Raw genomic sequence first — 22,424 nt, 5'->3', positions numbered from 1 at the left:
TTTTTTTTTTTGAGACAGAGTCTCGCTCTGTCACCCAGGTTGGAGTGCAGTGGCGTGATCTAGGCTTACTGCAACCTTCACCTCCTGGGTTCAAGAGATTCTCCTGCCTTAGCCTCCCAAGTAGCTGGGAACACAGACTCCCATCACCACGCCTGGCTAATTTTCTTTCTTTCTTTCTTTCTTTTTTTTTTTTTTTTTTTTTTTTTCTTTTTTTTTTTTTTTTTGTATTTTAGTAGTGACAGGGTTTGCCATGTTGGCCAGGCTGGTCTCGAACTCCTGACCTCAGGTGATCTGCCCACCTCGCCCTCCCAAAGTGCTAGGATTACAGGAAGTGAGCCACTGCGCCCAGCCTATTTACTTAAAAATTGTTTTAATTTCTTGGCTGGATGCGGTGGCTCACACCTGTAATCCCAGCGTTTTGGGAGGCCGAGGCAGGTGGATCACCTGAGGTCAGGAGTTTGAGACCAACCTGGCCAACATAGTGAAACCCCATCTTTACTAAAAATACAAAAATTAGCCATGTGTGGTGGTGCACACCTGTAGTCCCAACTACTCAGGAGGCTGAGGCAGGAGAATCGCTTGGACCCAGGAAGTGAAGGTTGCAGTGAGCTGAGATCACACCACTGCACTCCAGCTTGGGTGACAAGAGGAAAACTCCGTCTCAAAATATAATAATAATTTTTAATTTCTTGCCTTCTCTGTGCTTGGAGTCTCTCAGCAAGAGATGTGGTCTGTGGCTTACAAGTCAGGAATGCCATTTCACTTGGCTTCTGGGGCAGCCAATGTTGCACTGGGTGATTGGGGACCTCCCAACACCCTCTGTGTTTCTCCTTCCTCCTCTGTATTGGGAGAAGGTTGGACCCCATCTTTTCTAAAATCACCTTCAGTTGTACCTTTTGGTTTTTCTAAATACTTCTCTTCTTCCTCTGCTCTGAGAAGAAAGGAGCTAGAAGAACTTGAAGACCAGTTAACAATCAGTTAAGGATTTTCTGATCCACAGAAAAGGCAGGCATCTCCTCCCTGCTCATGTCATCTAACCATTAACCCTGAGGCTAAACTGCCCAGAAAATACATTCCAAATGGAAGCGACTGGTGGTAGACCGGGCAACTCTGAGCCACTGGTTTTGAACTGTTTTCCCATGGCAACTTCACAGGCTTGGAACACAGCCTTTTGTGAGGCATTTCACGGACTCCTTTTTATATCTGTGTTGACAGTCTGTAGACTAAGAGCGGCCCCAAATTAACGTCCGAGAAGGTGGAAACATGTCATTTTTCCCAAGTTGTCCTAAGAGAGGCGTCTATGTGTCAGAATGAGACATCTCTATAGCTGGGTGAGATCTCTGCATATCCTTAGATTAGAACAACTCTTCATTTTACAAACGAGGACATTAATTCCCAGGGAGGTGAAACTGCTGGTGCAGTCACACAGCTGGTGAAGGAAAACTTCCATCACCCCCCAAAACAGAGCCCTTATTCCTTGATCTTTTCTCACCTGACTCTGTGACTGACACTATTCTTTCTGATGAACACTTTATTGAAATTTCACCTAGAGATGCTCAGTGACAGATCAGTAACTTATATCCAGACCACGAAACAGCAAAACTAGCACCCCAGAAGCCTCCAGTGCCTTCTCTCTGTCACTTCCCCACTAGGGTAACCACTATTTTGAGCTTTGTTTTATTTTTTTATCCCAACTTCCTTAATATAATGTGCTGGCCTAATTTAAAAAAAAGAAAAAAACCACCACATCAAGAACATACTTGATTTCAGTTTAAGTTTAGAAGGAACTCTTGTATTTCAAGAGAAAAGGGCCAGATTTCCTGGTGACACTGCTCTTGGATCCACTAGTTCCTGAACTGGAGTTTCCTTCTGTCTCCCTAAACCTTTCGAAAGCATGTTTCTCAAACGTGTTCCTTAATTGATCACCATACTGGGACTGGGCCTACGTTTTCCAAGAAGCACTGGGCATTTTTGAGCTGGCTTCCTTCCATCTGAAATGTCATGCACAGGAAAGTCCCTTTGCTCTGTGGACTTGCCCTTATAGGCATAGGGGACCCCACAGTCAGCCATCAGAACAAAATGGACCTGAAGCCATGGGGAGGAATAGGCCTTGGGACAGCATTTGGAAAGGGTCTGCGGGTGGAGAAAGCTTGGTGTGTTCAAATAACTGAGAGCTGGGAGGAAGGTGACAGCCCGTGGTCCAGGACACAAGGTCCCTGGGTTTGGCGGGGGCATAGCCTGTCAGACCGGGTGAGAAGCTTGGATTTCTGACCTGGTGCGGTGGCTCACGCCTGTAATCCTTCCACTTTGGGAGGCTGAGGCAGGTGGATCACTTGAGGTCAGGAGTTCAAAACCAGCCTGGCCAACATGGTGAAATCCTGTCTCTACTAAAAATACGAAAAAGTAGCCGGGCGTGATGGCAGGCACCTGTGATCCCAGCTCGGGAGTCTGAGGCAGGAGAATCGCTTGAACCCAGGAGGTGCACGTGGCAGTGAGCCGAAATGGCACCACTGCACTCTAGCCTAGGTGACAGAGCGAGACTATATTTCCAAAAAAAAAAAGAAGCTTGGATTTCATTCAAAATGCAATGGGAGGCCAGGCGCGGTGGTGTCAATCCAGCACTTTGGGAGGCCGGACGGGCGGATCCGAGTCAGGAGATCAAGACCATCTGGCTACACGGTGAACCCCGTCTCTACTAAAAACAACACAAAAAATCGGCCGGGGCCGGTGGCTCCAAGGCTGTAAATCCCAGCCCTTGGGAGGGGCCGGAACGGCGGATCACGAGGTCAGGGATCGAGACCATCCGGTAACCGGTGAAACCCCGTCTTCTACTAAAAAATACAAAAAATTAGCCGGGCGGATGGGCGGGCGCCTGTTAGTCCAGCTACTCGGGACGGCTGAGGCAGCGAGAATGGCGTGAACCCGGGGAGGCAGGAGCTTGCCGTGAGCTGAGATCGGCCACTGCACTCCAGGCCTGGGCGACAGACGAGACTCCGTCTCAAACGAAAAAAAAAAAAATGCAATGGGAAACCACTGATGGGCTTGTCCACCTAGACCAATCAGCCTGAGACCACCAGGAACAAAGTCAGATTTACTGAGCATAAAGAAGAAGATCACAGAGCGGAGGAACCACGAGGCAGCTCACAAACAGGAAAAGGTGGCATCATGACGGGATGGGGAAAGGCGGGGTTTAGGCGAAATCTAAGCAAAGCTGTGTCTTGATAGGCTCTGGGCAAAACAGGGCAGTATGCAGGCTGGACGAGGGCCGCTCTCCCCTTGGGAACCACAAAGCAAGCGGAGATAGACTGGGAGTGCTGGGCCCGGAAACCCCTTGTCTGAGGTGCTACATGAGGGCCTGGGAATCAAGGCTGCTTCTCTGTCAATGACTCGGATCCCCCAGGCGAGAGTGGGATGTTTCATTCTTACTGATAGCACTTTGGAGAGCTGTGCTTCCAGAGCCTAGGATTTTAGGGAACCAAGTTTCTCAGGGAGTAAGAAAGCAGTCGTCATTCAACGAAGGGGGCTGTTTTGACATGTGACAGCTGCAGCGTGTCCTTGGAAGAAATGTTCATCCTGTTTGCATTGCAGCTGCTTTATCTGTGTCCGCGAGTCTAGCCAGGTGAATGGCAGGGTGGATTTTTACACTGTGTGCTAATGTTTACCATCCAAGCCTTACGCATTCACTCACCAAAAACAAACAGATAAATCTAGCACGTACATTCCCAGTGCTGCATCCTCGGGACACCCAGTCCTCAGAAACTGCTCCTCCGCCTGCATTTCCCTTCCTCAGCTCCGCACATTGAAACCCTAACCACTCCCTGAGCCAACTTAGAAAGCCCCCTACTCAGCAACAACTCCTTGGGACCCCGGTGGGAAGTACATTCTCCTTGTCCTGGACTCCGGAGCTTCACCCTGTCCTCTCCTCCAGGCCCTGTCTCACTTCCTAGCCTGAGTCCTTGGTGTACTCAGACCTCATTTCCCTCTTAGACTTTAAGCCCGTGGTAGACAGCATCCTCTAAAAAAAATCGCTCATTCCTAGGCCACTTATAGAGACGTTCTAGTTCAGGAGGTCTGGGTAGGAGCCTTGGCAGCTGTATTATTTTTAAATTCCCTGGGGGCTCGGATCCCTGGCTGGGTTCGGAAGCTGCTCTGTGGCACCCAGTGTGGTACCCACCATTGAGCCGACATCATTGAGCTCTGGAGGACTAACTTGAATCTGAAGTTCCCATTCACAGACCCAGGCTCCATGGCTGAGACTATGTTTCCCAAAATGGCTTGAGCAATAACTGGCCAAGTGCTCTCAATAAAATATAAATCGGGGCCGGACGCAGTGGCTCATGCCTGTAATCCCAGCACTTTGGGAGGCCAAGGCGGGCGGATCACCTAAGGTCGGGAGTTCAAGACCAGTCTGACCAATACGGTGAAACCTTGTCTCTACTAAAAACACAAAATTAGCCTGGCGTGGTGGTGCGTGCCTGTAGTCCCAGCTACTCAGGAGGCTGAGGCAGGAGGATTGGTTGAACCCAGGAGGCAGAGGTTGCAGTGAGCTGAGATCACGCCATTGCACTCCAGCCTGGGCAACAGGAGCGAAACTCCACCTAAAAAAAAAAAAAAAGTATGCATATATAAATTGGATGGTCAATCCCATCCTTTGTAGGATAAAATTCAAACTCCTTAACTGACCCGCTCCCTGTTAACCTTTCCCGTTCCATCCCTCCCTCCGCCCCTCCCTCACTCCTCTCCATCACTTTCACATTGCCAGGTTCTCTTCTGCCTCCCACTGCTGCCAGCAAAATCTGCCAACTGCAGCTCATCTGATCACCTCCTGCTTCCCTTCCTCAGCCCAGGTGACCAGTCCTTAGACAGCTCTCAGGCCGCAGTTTCCTCCCAGACTTTGTTGGTCCCTCCACCTTACATTCTTAAGGTCCCCTCTGCCTATTGCGTGCACATCTCCAGCCTCAGCCTAGCTCGATGAATGTAGATGAATATCCCAGTATCAGAGTCACAGCTTCCTGGTCGCTAAAGAACATCAGAATCACCTGGCAAGCTTGTTAACACTGCAGGTTCCTGGCCCCACCCCAATACCCAGAGACTCCGTCCAACCCGCGTGGGCCCAAGAATATGCATGTTAACTGCTTCTGGTGAACTTCGCAGGTGAGGCAGATGCACGACATCGTGGGCCACCTTTGAGGAAGGCTGCCTCCACCAGGGAGCCTCCCACCCGTACCCTGCTATCTTGAGAGTGAAGAGCCTGCCATGGGGGGTGCCAGGTGACTCCCTTAGCAGTGTCCACCCAGCTGTCTCTGCTTTTGGGGAGATGACTTTGAACCTGACTGTGATCATCAGAGTGACATTTCCTTTTCCTCTGCTCTCCTCCTTTCTCTCCAAGGCCATCATCACGCTTCCCAGACCTGCCCAGGCCTCACTGCCGACTCTGCCTTCCCAGGTGTACGACGTGCCTACCCAGCACCGGGGCCCCGTGGTCCTGAAGGTGAGCCTTGTTCTGGGGCCCCGCATCACCCAGACCTCTGCGCCCAGAGTCTGGGGTTCTCGACCTCACACCCATATTGCATTTCAGCATTACCATGGAGGCCAGGGGCTCCGCCTCCAGAATACACATCACCACTCAGAGGCCAACTTCATAACCTCCTTTTTACCCATGGAACCCAGTCCTGCTCTAGAAAACATTGTGACTACTTGAGTTCTGAATATTTTGAAATTTTTACTTTTCATTTATAATAGATTGTTTTTTCTCTTTCTTTTTGAGATGGGGTCTTGCTATGTTGACCAGGCTGGTCTCAAACTCCTGGCCTCAAGCAATCGTCCCATCTCAGCCTCCCAAAGTGCTGGGATTATAGGCATAAGCCACCGTGCCCAGCCATTATTTATAATAGATATTTAATATATATATGTGTGTACATACACACACACACACATTTTTTTAAATGATGTTTTGAAGGATATGCACCACAGTCTTAACATGGATTATCATTGATTATCTTAACATTGATTATCTCTGGGGGAAGAAATTTTAGTTGTTGTTTTTTTTTAACTTGTTTTTATATAAGGGGAACATCAAATTTGTAAGACATGCTTCATGTGATCAAAAAATAGCTTTGCTCCTTTCTTAGCCCATCCAAATGCTCTGTAGTGGCGTTCTCCCCACCCATCTGCTATTGAGATCAGTAGCTCCCAACCTCTGTTGTACGCAAAAGCATCTGAGAGCTTTAGCTATCCTGGTGCCTGTGCCCCAACCCCAGAGACTGTGGAATCAGGCCTAGGTGGGGCCCAAACATCAGGATTTTTAAAAGCTCTCAGGTGATTGTACTATGAAGCCAGGATTTAGAACAACAGTTCCTGTCTAAATAGAATTCCAAGCAGGCTCTGTGACTTCCTGGATACTCACAGGTAATAAGTCACTTTAGGCCAGGCGCAGCAGCTCACACCTATAATCCCAGCACTTTGGGAGGCCAAGGCGGGAGGATCACTTGAGGCTAGGAGTTCGAAACCAGCTCATCAACATGGTGAAACCTCGTTTCTCCTAAAAATACAAAAATTAGCTGGGTATGGTGGTTCATGCCTGTAGTCCCAGCTACTAGGGAGGCTGAGGCGGGAGAATCATTTGAACCCAGGAGGTGGAGGTTGCAATGAGCCGAGCGAGATCACACCACTGCACTCCAATCTGGATGACAGAGCAAGACTCTGTCTGAAAAAAAAAAAAATCAAAAATTTAAAAAAAGGTCACTTTAGCCTCGCCAGGTCAGTTGAGGAATTTAATTGTCTAGGCAATAATCAAACTTTCTAGTTCATTTAAAGCCAAACCTCCTGCTGCCCGGCTTGGACCTGCCTGCTGGGCTGGGCTCCAGGGACTGCCTAAGTTATCTGCTGTTTCACCATCTCAGTTTTCTACCCTTTCTCACTCACTGGATGGTCTCAGACTCCTGCAGGGCTGCAAGAGGCAGGCAGAGAGAAAGGCCCTGCTCACCTGGTTCTGTTGGCAGGGGTGCTAATAGCAGTGGCCAGTGTGGCAAGCTGATTCTTTCTCTTCTGGGGCATTCGTGTAAGTGCCACATCCTCTGCCCCCCACTTCCTACCCCTCACCTCCTTGCTGAGCATCTCTTACCTGCAAGTCCCTCCAAGTGGGCAAATGCGCCTCCTCTGGCTGCTGGCTCCCCCCTTAGCTCTGGGGCAAGCAGGTCATCTCCAGCCACATCCTCCCGAGATTCCCTGAGCCATTCCTCCCTGGCTCTTGCTCCAGCTCTTGTGTGAGCCATGCCTGGTCCATGACAAACACACAAGCTCCCTTTGCCATGATAGACTCCAGGAGCACAGGCGCTTGCTTTGGGTGCAAAAGTTATCAATGGGCTGGGTGTGGTGGCTCACGCCTGTAATCCCAGCACTTTGGGAGGCTGAGGCGGGCAGATCATCTGAGGTCAAGAGTTTGAGACCAGCCTGGCCAACATGGCGAAACCCTTTCTCTACTAAAAATACAAAAATTAGCTGGGCATGGTGGTGGGCACCTGTAATCCCAGCTACATGGGAGGCTGAAGGCAGGAGAATGGCGTGAACCCGGGAGGCGGAGCTTGCAGTGAGCTGAGATCGCGCCACTGCACTCCAGCCTGGGCCACAGAGTGAGATTCCGTCTCAAAAAAAAAAAACAAAAGTTATCAATGAAGACACACTTGTATGACTCACTTCACTCACCTTGCCCTAATCCCAGTCCCACTAGACCCTGTCTTTATGTAAAAGTGTGACATTTTGTTCATGATTTTTTTGCATTATGATTTTTAAAAATATTGCATTTTAAATAGTATTTACCTTGATGACTGAGTTTTTTTGGTGCCCTCTTAATGTTGTGCCCAAGGTAACTGCTTTGCTCTCCTCCCCCTGGTCCTGACCCCGAGAACAGGCGAACGACAGCACGGTGCCACTCTAACCCTGAGAACTGGCCATCCAGGGCATGGCTGCCACCCTCTCTCTTCACCTTTCCCAAGCCAGAGTCAGCCCCCATCCACTGTGACCCCAAGCTCAGGGGAGACAACTCAAGTCATTGAATGATCCCATGGGAGCACTTGATGGTTTGCTTTTGGGGAGTGAAAGGCAACCCCCACTACACCGCACCCCATTTCCCAGCTGAGGAGAGCTCTCAGGAGACTCACAGCCCAACTCCCTCTAAAGAAACCTTCCAATGTCCAACTTTTTCTCTCTTTATTTGCAAAACCTGTTTTGGTGCTCTCTTGCCTTGCTTTGGAATTTGTAACCTGTTTTTTGTATCCTAATATATATGTTTTACAATTATTGTACACACTAGATATATAATATGTTATATCATGTACATATCTCAAGCCACTGAAGGAGTCTGAGCTGGGGAGTGACAATCAGATCTTTAGGAAGCGCCATGCCTGGCCCTTAGGTCATTGCTAAGATGCACATTTATCAAATGAGTCTCTCACACCCTGTTTTTATTGCTCTCGTGATGTGCACAGTGTCATCCAGCTTAGTGTCTGGTCATTAGTGGGCACTCATTAAATATTTGCAGAATACATATGAGTGATAAACACAGGAAAATCTCTACTGAGAAAAAGAAAGAAGACATACTAGGTTTCAATCTCATTTATCCTCTGGCTTAATTTTAAGACGAACCTAAGATAAATTACCATTTTTAATTTAGGCAACTGCTTAAATTAGGCTCTGTTGCCCCTGCCCCGCTCCCCCGCAACCTTTGGTTGAGAAGTCTCTTTTTTTTTTGGGACAGAGTTTCGCTCCTATTGCCCAGGCTGGAGTGCAATGGTGCGATCTCGGCCTACCGCAACCTCCACCTCCCGGGTTCAAGCAATTCTCCTGCCTCAGCTTCCCAAGTAGCTGGGATTACAGGGATGCGCCACCACGCCAGGCTAATTTTGTGTTTGCAATAGAGACAGCGTTTCTCCATGTTGGCCAGGCTGGTCTCGAACTCCCGACCTCAGGTGATCCGTCCGTCTCAGCCTCCCAAAGTGTTGGGATTGCAGGCGTGAGCCACCGTGCCCAGCCTAGAAGTCTCTTTTTAAAACACAAAGTCCATTGTTGAATGTATACCCTGTTATGAGAAGAACTGAGGACTGCAATGTCCCCTGCGCTGCCTCAGATGAGGAAGGTTGGGGACCCGTCACCTAGATTTCCACCATTAGAGCATCATGACCAAAAGCACCAAAAAGTCTTCAGGAACTTGTGTCTTCCTTTGGGAAAAAGCACTGGAATAGGCAGCGTTTGTGATGTGTAGCCATTAGGAAAGAAACAGTCACGTTGTCTGCCTTTGCGGTCTTTCCCCAGGAGCCAGAGAAACAGCAGCTATATGACATACCAGCCAGCCCCAAGAAGGCAGGACTCCATCCCCCAGCCGACCAAGCAAGTGTAAGTATGAAGAGGTGCTAAGGTGCGGTGTTATGAACACATAAAAATCCTCTCAGAAATGTTATAGCTTGGGGCCAGGTGCAGTGGCTCAAGCCTGTAATCCCAGCACTTTGAGAGACTGAGGCGAGTGGATCACCCGAGGTCAGGAGTTCGAGACCAGCCTGGCCAACATGGCGAAACCCCATCTCTACTAAAAATACAAATATTGTCTGGGTGTGGTAGCAGGCGCCTGTAATCCCAGCACTTTGGGAGGCTGAGGTGGGTGGATCACTCGAAGTCAGGAGTTCAAGACCAGCCTGGCCAACATGGTGAAACCCTGTCTCTACTAAAATATAAAAGTTAAAAAAAAAAAAAAAAAGATGTTATTAGCTCAGTCAAAAATTAGAATGCAAATTCCTCATAACAGAGACCTTACTGCCTTTGAGGTAAAACCTCTCATTGAGTTTGTGTTCAGGAATAGGACTAATTATGTGGTTTGGGATAAGTCTTTTAACTTCTCTGTTTTTATGGGCTGAGAGTATTAAGTGAGATAATCCTGCAAAGGACTTGGGACAGTGCCTGGCACAGAGCAAAATTGTATAATGGCTTCTTATGACAGACTTCAGGGGCGTGCTGTGATACAGTACACTTTTATCTGTATTGGGCGAATGACTTTATTTGAAATCTGTGTGATCTATGTTTATAATTGGATTCTACCACATGTGTGCCACAGACACACTTACACCCAAGGTCATTAGGGAACATCTTACAAGAAAGCTGGCATTAGGCCGGGCGCGGTGGCTCAAGCCTGTAATCCCAGCACTTTGGGAGGCCGAGACGGGCAGATCACAAGGTCAGGAGATCGAGACCATCCTGGCTAACCCGGTGAAACCCCGTCTCTACTAAAAAAACACAAAAATCTAGCCGGGCGAGGTGGCGGGTGCCTGTAGTCCCAGCTACTCGGGAGGCTGAGGCAGAATGGCGTAAACCCGGGAGGCGGAGCTTGCAGTGAGCTGAGATCCGACCACTGCACTCCAGCCTGGGCGACAGAGCGAGACTCTGCCTCAAAAAAAAAAAAAAAAAGAAAGCTGGCATTTCAGCCGTGTCACAGGGATGCATAGGAGTTTGGTGGATGGAAAAGAAAGGGTTGCAAGGGCTTTTAGAGCAGAGAAAATCAGTTTGGGTAAAATGAAATACAGTGGCATGAGTCAGTGTTCTGAGTTCAGGGAAAAGTAAACAGCTTGGGTGGCTGGACCTGTAAGCAGATGGTGGCAGACAAGGTGGAGTCAGCGTGGTGGAAGTGGAAAGAAATGAGGCTCAAAAGAATTGTGAAGGACCTTGAGTGGAAATGGGGAGCCACTGAAGGAACTTGAGCGGGGAAGTGACGATGAGATTTAAACGAGGCACTCGTACCTTCTTTTGAAAGTTACTAACCCGGGCAACTATGTGTGGTTCTTCCACAGGGGCATGGTGTTCCCCTGATATCAGTGACTACCTTAAGAAAAGGCAGCTATAGCACATTACCAAGTCCTCAGAAATCGGAATGGGTTTATGACACTCCAGTGTCTCCAGGAAAGGCCAGCATCAGACACACGCCTCTCCCCAGCTTTGCAGAAGAATCAAGGCTCCACGCTTTCCCCAGTTCCAGCTCCACTTTCCACAATCCTCCAGGTGGCAGAGCCAGGTCCCTCACTCCACAACTGAATACCAGTGTGCCCATGCAGAAAAAACTCAGTCTTCCAGAAATTCCTTCTTATGGCTTTCTTGTACCCAGAGACACATTTCCTTTGGATGAAGATGTCAGCTACAAGGTTCCTTCAAGCTTTCTGATTCCTCGAGTGGAACAGCAGAACACCAAGCCCAATATTTATGACATCCCTAAAGCAATATCGAGTGTTTCTCAGCCTGGGAAGGAGCTGGCAAAAGCCAAGGAGGTGTCAGAGAATTCCACGGGCCATAATTCCTCATGGTTCTCCAGACGGACAACTTCCCGATCTCCTGAACCAGACAGATTATCAGGTTCCAGATCTGACAGCAGAGCCAGCATTGTTTCTTTGTGCTCCACCACATCCACCGACTCCTTCTCCAGCTCTTCCTCGGAGGAGTCAGCAAAGGAGCTCTCCTTGGACCTGGATGTGGCCAGGGAGACAGTGATGTCTTTGCAGCACAAGGTGGTCAGCTCTGTTGCTGGCCTGATGCTCTTTGTCAGTAGGAAGTGGAGATTCCGAGACTATCTGGAGGCCAACATTGATGCAATCCACAGGTCCACTGAGCACATAGAAGAATCTGTAAGAGAATTTCTGGATTTTGCTCGAGGAGTCCATGGGACTGCCTGTAACCTCACTGACAGTAACCTTCAGAACAGAATTCGGGACCAGATGCAGACAATCTCCAACTCCTACCGCATCCTGCTTGAAACAAAGGGAAGCTTGGATAATCGCAATTGGCCTCTGGAAGTTCTTGTGACTGACAATGTCCAGAACAGCCCAGATGACCTTGAGAGGTTTGTCATGGTGGCACGGATGCTTCCAGAAGACATCAAGAGGTTTGCCTCCATTGTCATTGCCAACGGAAGGCTCCTTTTTAAGCGGAACTGTGAAAAGGAAGAGACGGTGCAATTGACCCCAAATGCAGAATTTAAGTGTGACAAATGCATCCAGCCTCCCCAAAGAGAAACTGAATCACACCAAAAGAGTACCCCTTCCACTAAGCAAAGGGAAGATGAACACTCTTCTGAACTGTTAAAGAAAAATAGAGCAAATATCTGTGGGAAGGTGAGTTCAGAGTTCCAAGCGATCGAAAGAGGGGCTTCAATTGTTACCTGGAGCAGTGGCTCCTAAGATGCTGAGATTCTTGTGATAGTGTATAGGCTTTGGGGAGACACTGGTTCCATCTTCCAGAAAATACAATTTGTGAAAGTAAAATTATTGATGAAATCTTATTAACAAGTCAGATAAAGATAGGGCAGCATAGGCAGATAGGTCAGTTGATTTGGATTTCTTCCGAAAACTTTTGGGGTTCAAGTTTACCATGATATTAGAATTAAAAGGGATTTTTCAACTTTCTTTAAAATCTACTGTTCGAGTAGATTTTTAAAACCTCACCACCAAGTCTCCTTGCGTTGTTGAAAGTTATAAATTTAGTCATTGTCAGTGTGTTTCTTAGCAACGGAAGAGGAAGTAGAAACATTCTTTCAAATTGCTCACCATCTGATCAGCCTCCAGACTTTAGCTACTCTTAGAAATACTTTTCTGAGGCTAGGTGTGGTGGCTCACGCCTGTAATTTCCAACACTTTAGGAGGCCAACACAGGAGGATCCATTCCTTGAGGCAGGCGTTTGAGACCAGCCTGGGCAGCTTAGTGAGTGAGACCCCAGCTGTACAAAATTTATTTTTAAATATCAAGGTGTGGTGGCTCATGCACTTGGGGGACTGAGTAGGGGTATCCCTTGAGACAAGCAGTTTGGGGTAACCAAGAGCTATGATGGCGCCACTGCACTCCCACCTTGGTGACAGAGAGAGAGCTTGTCTCTAAAAAAGGAAAAGAAAAAAAAAGAGGTGGGGTATGGTGGCTCACCCCTGTAAACTCAGTACTTTAGGAGGCCAAGGTGAGCAGATCACTTGAAGTCAGGAGTTTGAGATCAGCCTGGCCAACATGGTGAAACCCCATCTCTACTAAAAGTACAAAAATTAGGTGGGCATGGTGGAATGCACCTATAATCCCAGCTACTCAGGAGGCTGAGGCGGGAGAATCACTTGAACCCAGGAGGCGGAGGTTGCAGTGAACTGAGATTGCACCACTGCACTCCAGCCTGGACCACAGAACGGGACTCTGTCTCAAGAACAAATAAAAGAAAAGACAGAAAGAAATACTTTTCTGGATGAGTTCAGACGTTATAGAGCAAGATGCTTCAGTTCAGGGATTGTGAACCCAGAAGTCACTTCGGGGCTGTGTCAAGGAGATAATGTGGTGCTTTCAGCCCCAACCTTTGTGTTCTGCTGAAATGCCTGGTGGTGTAGGAGGTTTAACACGTTCTAGAAATTTAGATGTTTAAAATTGACATACACATATATATAACGCTAACAAAGCTGTGTGGGTCATCATATCAGGCCATGTTGATAGGCAAAATTCAGCCTTTGGGTGGCCCAAGTCTCCTTGGTTGAGAAAAGGAATCAGTAATCAGTAGGCAGAACTATCAACAGAAAACATGAGAAAGAATGCTCAAGTCTAAAGTGAACTTAAACAGTTCCACAGTAGTGTTAAAACACCACTCCATTTGGTAATTTGAAGGAATTGTATTTTTCAGACATTGCCTAACTTAGAAAAGAAAGAGAAACCTATCTTGGAACAAAGGTTAGATGAAAACAAAGACTTAGGAACCATGGTAAGCTGTAGCACTCACTCTCTAAAGCTTCTGATTCATACGCTTTATTGCTAGATTCGTCTCATCATGCTATGGAAAGCTCAACATTACAGCCATGACCCACATGGGCGAGAGTTAGTTTTTGTGATTCTTTGTCCTTTATTTTAGCAAGAGAGTCCTGGAGATCAGTGAGTCTAACGAACGAACCCCAGGGAATGGAAGTGAAGCATTAACCATTAATGAAATGACTCTAGGCGCTCTGCGAGGTTGTTGTGGGTGGTACTGACCAGGCTAAATAGGACTGACTCAACTGCTCTTTGACATTCTGATTTAATGTTTCTGATTACAACAGCAAATCTTGATTTGGGGCTTATATATCTTCAACACCTCTTTTACACTTGATGTTCTTCCTTTAAAAAAAAAAAGTCAAAGATGTTATCATTGTGCTTATTTTTATTGGTTTCCTTCTATTTGTGGTAAATGACAGTAGTTTTCCATTTACCATTTTTCACAGTTTCCTTTAAATTAATGTAAGTAAAAGCAATGGGTCCATTTAAAGAAAAGGAATGAAGCCAGTAGAGGTTAAGAGGAAGGTGGAAAGAGTATAACTTGTAAAGGTTGTAAAGGTTGTCTCTGAATAACTGAAGCTTGGGAAACTTACTTAGGTTATAGGGCAGACGGGGTAGAGGGTGGAAGAAAAGGATGTCCAATGACTAGGATAAGGTCACGTACCTTCTCAGAGGCAAACTAGGACCAGAATTCAGGCCTCCTGATGCTCAGGTCGCCAAACCCCAAACACTAGTCTTTGGGCCTGCCATATTGCTAACAGTCATGTTATTTTGTTCAACATTAAGTATGCCTTAGATTAGTGGTTCTCAAATTTGAGTGTATCACAATCACCTATGAGGTCTGTTAACACTCACATGGCTGGTTGGGTGCAGTGGCTCACGCCTGTAATCCCAGCACTTTGGGAGGTTGAGGCAGGTGGATCACCTGAGGTGAGGAGTTCGAGATCAGCCTGGCCAACATGGTGAAACCCCGTATCTAAAAATACAAAAAATTAGCTGGGTGTGGTGGCGGGCACCTGTAATCCCAGCTACTCGGGAGGCTGAGGCAGGAGAATTGCTTCAACCCGGAAAGCGGAGGTTGCAGTGAGCTGAGATTGTGCCACTGCACTCCAACCTCGGCAACAAGAACAAGACTCTGTCTCAAGAAAACAAACAAACAAAAAAAACTTGCATGGCTGGGCCCCACTCTCAGAATTTTTGATTTAGTAAGTCTGGGGTGGAGCATAGTAATGCGCATTTTCTAGCAAGTTTGCAGGTGATGTTCTGGTCCAAGGACCTCACTTAGAAAGCCCCCTCTTTAGAGTGACAGCACTTCTCAGTGGAGGTCCATGGCGCCATTGGCCACTGGGTGGACAGTTCTCCGTTGCGTGGGATGAACTATTCAGCATCCCAGAATCCTGCCCGCTCACTGCCTATAGAAGTCCCTAGTCAATGCAGTAATCAAAACTATCTCTACACATTTCCAGCACCCCAAGTTAAGAATCATAGTACATTTTTCACCTCCCTACAGTTAATATTTTCACTTACGATGCTCATAATCTGATGTCTACCTCATTACTTCTCATTATTTCTAAGCTCTTCTTTTTTTTTTTTTTTTTTTGAGATGGAGTCTTGCTCTGTTACCCAGGTGGGAGTGCAGTGGCGTGATCTCGGTCACTGCAACCTCTGCCTCACAGGTTCAAGCGATTCTCCTGCCTCAGCCTCCTGAGTAGCTGGGACTATAGGTGTGCACCACCATGCCTGGCTGATTTTTGTATTTTTAATAGAGACAGAGAGTCACCATGTTGGCAAGGCTCATCTCGAACTCCTGACCTCAAGTAACCCTCCTGCCTCAGTCTCCCAAAGTGCTGGGATTATAGGCGTGAGTCACCGTGCCCAGCTACCTTCTGTCTTTTTTTTTTTTTTTTTTTTTATTTTTTTGGAGACAGGGTTTTGCTCTATTGCTGCGGCTGTAGTGCAGTGGTGAGATCATGGCTCACTGCAGCCTCCACCACCCAGGTTCAATTGATTCTCCCACCTCAGCCTCACAAGTAGCTGAGACCACAGGCCCACACCGCCATACCCAGCTAATTTTTGTTTTGTTTTGTTTTTGGTAGAGACAGAGTTTCATATGTTGCCAAGGCTAGTCTCGAACTCCTAGGGTTAAGCAATCCTCCTGCCTTGGCCTCCCAAAGGGCTGGGATTTCAGGTGTGGGTCACTGCACTCAACCTGCTTCATTCTTATACTCCCTGCTTCCAAGAGTCCATCTGAACTGACATCTCAATCTTGCCTTCACTTTCTATGACAAAGACAATCATTGTTTTCATTTTCCAAATATGCAATTCTAATAATGAATGTGCTTCTTCGAAGTATGCTTTCCTCCTCCTTGTCTAACTTCCCCTCCAACCCTACCGGCCCCCGGAGACATAACCCCCTCCTGAAAAAAATCAGTTTTATGCCATATCTGTCTAAATGCTTCCGGCCTGTGAATTTTGAGATCATAGGTAAATGCAAGAGTGTGAAATTTAATGGAAAGAAAGCGAGTTTCAGACCTAGAGCTCCAGATCTCTGATGTGCTAATGGAATGGCCAGAGGCAGCCTTTCCTCTTCTCTGAGCTTCACCTTTCAATTGTTACCTGGAGTTGTGGCCACTAAGTTAGGTACTGAAAATCTTTGAGAGTATATAGGATTTGGGAGATGTTAGTTCCATTTTCCACGAAATAAAATTCATGAATGTAAAATGTTGATGAAACCTTATTAGCAAATATGATAAATATTTTAATAATAAGGCAAAAAATAATATTAAGGCAGATAGGTCAGGATATTTGGTTTCTTCTGGAAATGTTGGGTGTTCTGGTATACCTCTGATATTAAATCAGAGAGGATTTTGGATTTTAAATGTTTTAAATCTGTTCTTTGAGAACATTTTAAAACTCACCAACAAGTTTTCCTGAATTTTTAAAAGTTAAACATTTAGCTGGGTACAGTGGCTCACACCTGTAATCCCAGGACTTTAGGAGGCTGAGGTGGGCGGATCATTTGAGATCAGGAGTTCAAAACCAGTCTGGCCAACATGGTGAAACCCCGTCTCTACTAAAAATACAAAAATTAGCTGGGCATGGTGGCAGGTGCCTATAAACCCAGCTACTCAGGAGGCTGAGGCAGGAGAATTGCTCGAACCCAGAAGGCAGAGGTTGCAATAAGCTGAGATCACACCACTGTACTCCAGCCTGGAAGACAAAGCAAGACTCTGTCTCAAAAAAAAAAAAAATTATAGTTATGGCCAATGTGTTTCTTAAAATGGGTTTCTTATGGTTGGTTTATTGAGATGATTGAATAAAATTATATGTATGTATTACAATATAAGATTGTATATATTATATGTTACGGTGCTTTGAAAACATTAATTTGTTAGACAACTGTTGCAGTATTGGGCTTCCCAAACCAAACCATGCTTTCTTTAAAAAAATAAAAGGTCTTGCAAATCTAGCCAAAACAGGAAAGGGCACGCAGCCACAGCCCATTGATTGAGTCTCCTATCTATTTTCTTCCTTCCCTTCTATAGAATCCTGGCCCTCTTATACCCCAGCCTTCAAGTCAACAGACTCCTGAGAGGAAACACCGCCTGTCTGAACACTGCCGGCTCTACTTTGGGGCACTCTTCAAAGCCATCAGCGCATTTCATGGCGGCCTCAGCAGCAGCCAGCCTGCGGAGATCATCACTCAGAGCAAGCTGGTCATCACGGTGGGCCAGAAGCTGGTGGACACGCTGTGCATGGAGACCCAGGAGAGGGACGTGCGCAACGAGATCCTCCGCGGCAGCAGTCACCTCTGCAGCCTGCTCAAGGACGTAGCGCTGGCCACTAAGAATGCCGTGCTCACGTACCCCAGCCCTGCCGCGCTGGGGCACCTCCAGGCGGAGGCTGAGAAGCTGGAGCGACACACGCGGCAGTTCAGAGGGACATTGGGATGAGGACTCTCTACCTCCCTTCCTCCTCTGCTCACCTCTCAGCTTCACACCCACAACTTGTGCAACTCTGTCCTATGGGAAAAGCCAGCCGAGGCATACACCGATCAGCTGAAACAGACCTGGTACCCAAAGACCCAAAGCTGGTAGCACCAAGTGGCTAAGCAACCCCGGGGCACTGACTTACCCCACAGAGGGTCAGGAAAGAGAGTCCAGAACCCAGAAGGCAGAGGCTGCAGTAAGCTGAGATCACACCACTGCACTCCAGCCTCACTCCAGTATGAGGTAAAGACCTTGTGAAGTTTAGCATATATGGAGTATGCAGTATCAGCTTGAAGTGACTTCGTAGAAATAATATTTTATATTGATTAAATGTGTGCATGTTTTGTTTGTTTGTTTTTTGAGACAAAGTCTCACTCTGTCACACACAGGCTGGAGGGCAGTGGCGCCATCTCAGCTCACTGCAACGTCTGCCTTCCGGGTTGAAGCATTTCTCCTGCCTCAGCCTCCCGAGTAGCTAGGACTACAGGCATGCACCACCATGCCCAACTAATCTTTGTATTTTTTTTTTAATGAAAGGTCTCACATATTTATTACTGAACCCGGCCAACCAATGCATTCATAACAGATTCAGAGAGAAAAAATATATTCCCAATAAAACATGTACAACTCTCCAGAGAGTGGTGACATTTTCAGCTTGATGTGGTAACATGACTGTGACCTTCAGACAGCATAAATGTGTGTGCCGTCTCATGTGCAATTCCTTATAGGCCCACCTTGGTTCTTCTCCAATGTCTCCTCTTGGAGTTGTACTTGATATTATTACCAGTTTTCATCTGAATCCACTGGGGAGTGGGGCGATTTTGTTTTCGTTTCTTGGTCAGGAATCACAATCCTGAAAGTCTTATGAGAAGACATGGCAAGAAGCAGAGTCAAGCACACACCACGATGGCAGAGAAAGGAAGAGCTAATTTTTGTATTTTTAGTAGAGATGGGTTTTCACTATGTTAACCAGGCTGGTCTGGAACTCCTGACCTCAGGCCATCCCCCACCTTGGCCTCCCAAAGTGCTGGGATTACAGGCGTGAGCCACCATTCCCGGCATGTACGTGTTTTAAATTCACTCATTTAACATTTATTTATTGGATGCCTACTACATGCCAAGTTCTAGGTGCTGGAGACATAACAGTGTAGCAGAGGCCTTGCCCTCGTGGAACCTACAATCTAGTAGGGGAGTCAGACAGTAAAGTGATGAAGAAATACATACACAGTATAGCAGGTGCCAGGAAAAACGTAAGTTGGCGAAGCACAAGAGAAATTGTTTTTAAATGGTTAATTTTATTGCATTCATTAGAAAATATAGTAAATTTTTTTGTTGTTTTGAATTGAATTAGTTCTGTGAGATTGGTACAAATTATGTATGTGTCTTGGTACAAATTATGTATGTGTCTTGCACCCATAAATATATATTTTTGCTGTGTTACTTTAACCTAAAGATAGATGTTATATTTATAACATAACATGATCTGTTGGGTTCTCTATTAATTTATTTCATTCATTACAGATTCTGGGTTGATAAATTCTGCTCAGTTTGAAAAATTTTATATTTTGTCTCAAATCTGTTACAATGTATATTGGTTGGTGCAAAAGTAATTGCAGCTTTTGCCATGGAAAGTAATGCGGTTTTTGCCATGGAAAGTAATGGCAAAACCACAATTGCCTTTGCATCACCCTAATAATATTAAATACAGTCATGACTTTAAACATCATTTGCAGCATTCTTTTTTTTGGAAAAGTCTCTGTCACCCAAGTGAAGCCTCCAATGTTTACTTTTGTCATTCCAGTGCTTCTCCCTGAAGTCTGCAGGGAGATGGGGTAGAGGCCATGCTCTTAGGCACCGGATTGGTACTGGAAAACAAAGCTATCACCTGTGGTGGTGCAGACAGGAAGGCGTGGTGTGGACAGGAGGCCCACCTCCTCTTCCTTTCCTTGTAGCTGAGTCCTCAGCTCATGTTGCCATGGTTACATCATCACTTCATTTTAAGTGAAGGTCTGGGTCTCCCAGGCGCATAAACACCTCTACAGCTTGGAAGAACATCTCCAGGCTGTAAGTCACCTGAAACGATACCAAGTCCTACTGCTATCTGCTACTCTTTCCTTGGTAGGTGCTTGTAAAATGTTGACTGCTGGAGACTGTCAACATTTTCAATATTTGTTCAATATTTTCAGTGTTCAATATTGTTCAATATTTTCAGTATGTCAACACCGTCAACATTCTCAATATTTTTATTGAGTTAGTCTCAGGGTCCTTAAAAGAAGGATCCCATCTTTGTGAGGCTTGGTTCTCTACAATTGGACAGAGGCCCTCCAGGGGGCCTATTCTTTGAACAGCCATGATCTGCATCAGTTAGGACTCCTCTTACAAGGGATAGAAAATCATATCCAATCTGTCTTAAGCAACAACGGAAATCTATTAACTCATAGATCTTAAAATCATCCAGGGGCAAACTAGCCACAAGGCTGGCTGGTTTCAGGGGCTCCAACAGTGTCATCCAGGACCAGTTTCTCGGTCCCACTTGCTCTGGGTTAACCCCCATGATTGCAAGGTGGTTTTTCCAGGTTACACTCTTCTTGATTCTTGGCCAGAGGAGAAGAAAAGGCCTTCATTAGGCTTGGATTGGCTTAGATCAGGTGCCTGCTCCTGAAAGCTCCATGGTAAGCAGGGCATGGAACACCGAGGTTATTTTAGATCTAGAATTCCCACCCACCCCACACACACTCTCCCATATGTCCTGAGAGGTAACAGGATTGGTCTTTCAAGCATTGTGATGGGCCTGAGGTTTCATCTTTGAAATTAACAAGTTAGCCTGTCACCATTTCATGGATGCAGACAGAAGACATGAGATTCTGGGATCATAGACTATGTCAGTGGTCCCCAAGACCACCTCCAGGTCCAATGAGTCCCTAGGAAAATTCACAGGACTTAGAATAGAGTCATACTAACAGCTGTGACTTACTATATCGAACAGATGCAAAGTGAGATCAGCAAGGGGAAGAGGTACCTGGGGTGAAATCTAGGGGAGACCAGGCACAAGCTTCCGAGAGTTTTCCCCCAGTGGAGTCACACAGGACACACTTAATTCACTCCAGCAACACTTGTGCCAACATGTGTGAAATGTTGTCAACCAAGAAAGCTCATGAGAGCCTTTACTGGGGGCTGATCAGGTGGGAAGCCTCTGTCTGACATGTGCCGAATTTCCAGACTCCCAGAAGGAGAGCAGGTGTTCAGTATGAATCACGTTTGTACACACAGCTTAGGCACAATGAGCCGTTCTTATAAATTCTGGCAATGGTGGGAACCCTCCCAAAATCCAAGTTTCCATGCACCAACCAAAGGTCAACCGTGCGGGCAGGCCTTCATAAGGATATTTGTCAGGCCTGCAGTGTTCATTCTTTTGTGCCTGGAGACAAAGGACTCTTTCTCCTGGCGTCGCAAGCAACTTTGCTTCACCTTCACATCATTTCCCATGTCCCCCGAGTCCCAGGGGGTGATGCAGTGGCAGGCTTAGGTGGATGCTGATCACATAGGTTTGTGTCAAAGCCAAGGAACCTTAGCATAGGAATCCCCAATCTTTTATAAAGGGCTCTGAGCAAATCTGACCAGGCTTGGCCTCAGAGGGAGACATCATCTTTATACATATTTATATATGTAATATATGTTATAGCTATGCAATATAGATGTTAGATATGTAATATAGATGTTATATATGTGAGATATATAATATGTATTATATACACACACACACACACACACACACACACACGTATTTAGACAGAGTCTTGCTCTGTCACCCGGGCTGGAATACAGTGGTGCGAACATAGCTCACTACAGCCTCAAACTCCTGGGCTCAAGCGATCCTTTTGCCTCAGCCTGCAACACTGCTGAGATTACAGGTGTGAGCCATCATGCCTCGCCTTCATTTTTAATATATTGCATACCAAACAAACCTGACCTCTGCTCTGGAGGGAGACATTATCTCTATCTTCCAAGGCTGTTGGAAGATGGTTAAACAACATCCTTTAAAAGACAGTTCACAACAAAATGCCATTGGTGCCTCTGCTCTGAATATGTGCAGAAAGGCAAGAGACCTTTGGAGAACTGTGTCCTGACAGGATCCCCTAACAAAAGTCAGGAATATTGTTGGAAGAAGGAAGGATTAGGCCAGGCTTGGTGGCTCATGCCTGAAATCCCAGCACTCCGGGAGGCTAAGGCAGGAGGGTTGCATGAGCCCTGGAGTTTGAGAGCAGCCTGGGCAACAAAGCAAGATGCTGTCTCTACAAAAAAACGCAAAAAAATTAGTTGAGCCTGATAGTACACACCTGTAGTCTCAGCTACTTGGGAGGCTACAGTGGGAGGATCTCTTGAGCTCAGGAATTCGAGGCTGCAGTGAGCCATGATTACACCACTACACTCCAATCTGGATGACAGAGTACAACTTCATTTCAAAAAACAGAAAATTAAAAAGAGGAGGGATTATTGTGAGGAGGCAAACAATAAATTTTTATTGCAGTGGATAAAATTATGTCTTATGCTTAATAACAGTGGCATATATTTATTAAATTATTACTACACTGCTACTAAAGCATTGTCCTAATGCTTTATATTCTTTAACTTAGT

The 22,424-nt window shown here is 46.4% G+C and overlaps 1 protein-coding gene across 4 annotated transcripts in view; it reads left to right on the top strand.

Moving 5' to 3' along the window:
- Nucleotides 1–18,169, top strand: part of CASS4 (Cas scaffold protein family member 4) — a 48,902-nt gene extending 30,733 nt beyond the window's left edge. For 3 of the 4 annotated variants that reach the window (XM_017870350.1, XM_017870348.1, XM_017870349.1), the window contains exons 3-6: nucleotides 5,390–5,491; nucleotides 9,310–9,390; nucleotides 10,833–12,143; nucleotides 17,346–18,169. In XM_017870350.1, coding sequence (XP_017725839.1) covers nucleotides 5,390–5,491; nucleotides 9,310–9,390; nucleotides 10,833–12,143; nucleotides 17,346–17,753 — 1,902 coding nt within the window. In that variant the 3' untranslated portion in view covers nucleotides 17,754–18,169. The remainder of the gene's footprint in view (nucleotides 1–5,389; nucleotides 5,492–9,309; nucleotides 9,391–10,832; nucleotides 12,144–17,345) is intronic. The other variant, XM_017870351.1, reaches the window with a different exon arrangement.
- Nucleotides 18,170–22,424: the final 4,255 nt, after the last annotated feature.

Source organism: Rhinopithecus bieti, unplaced genomic scaffold, assembly GCF_001698545.2.
Source record: "Rhinopithecus bieti isolate Rb0 unplaced genomic scaffold, ASM169854v2 scaffold_5179, whole genome shotgun sequence".
Classification (NCBI taxonomy): Eukaryota; Metazoa; Chordata; class Mammalia; order Primates; family Cercopithecidae; genus Rhinopithecus; species Rhinopithecus bieti.
This window is presented reverse-complemented; position numbering and strand designations above follow the sequence as displayed.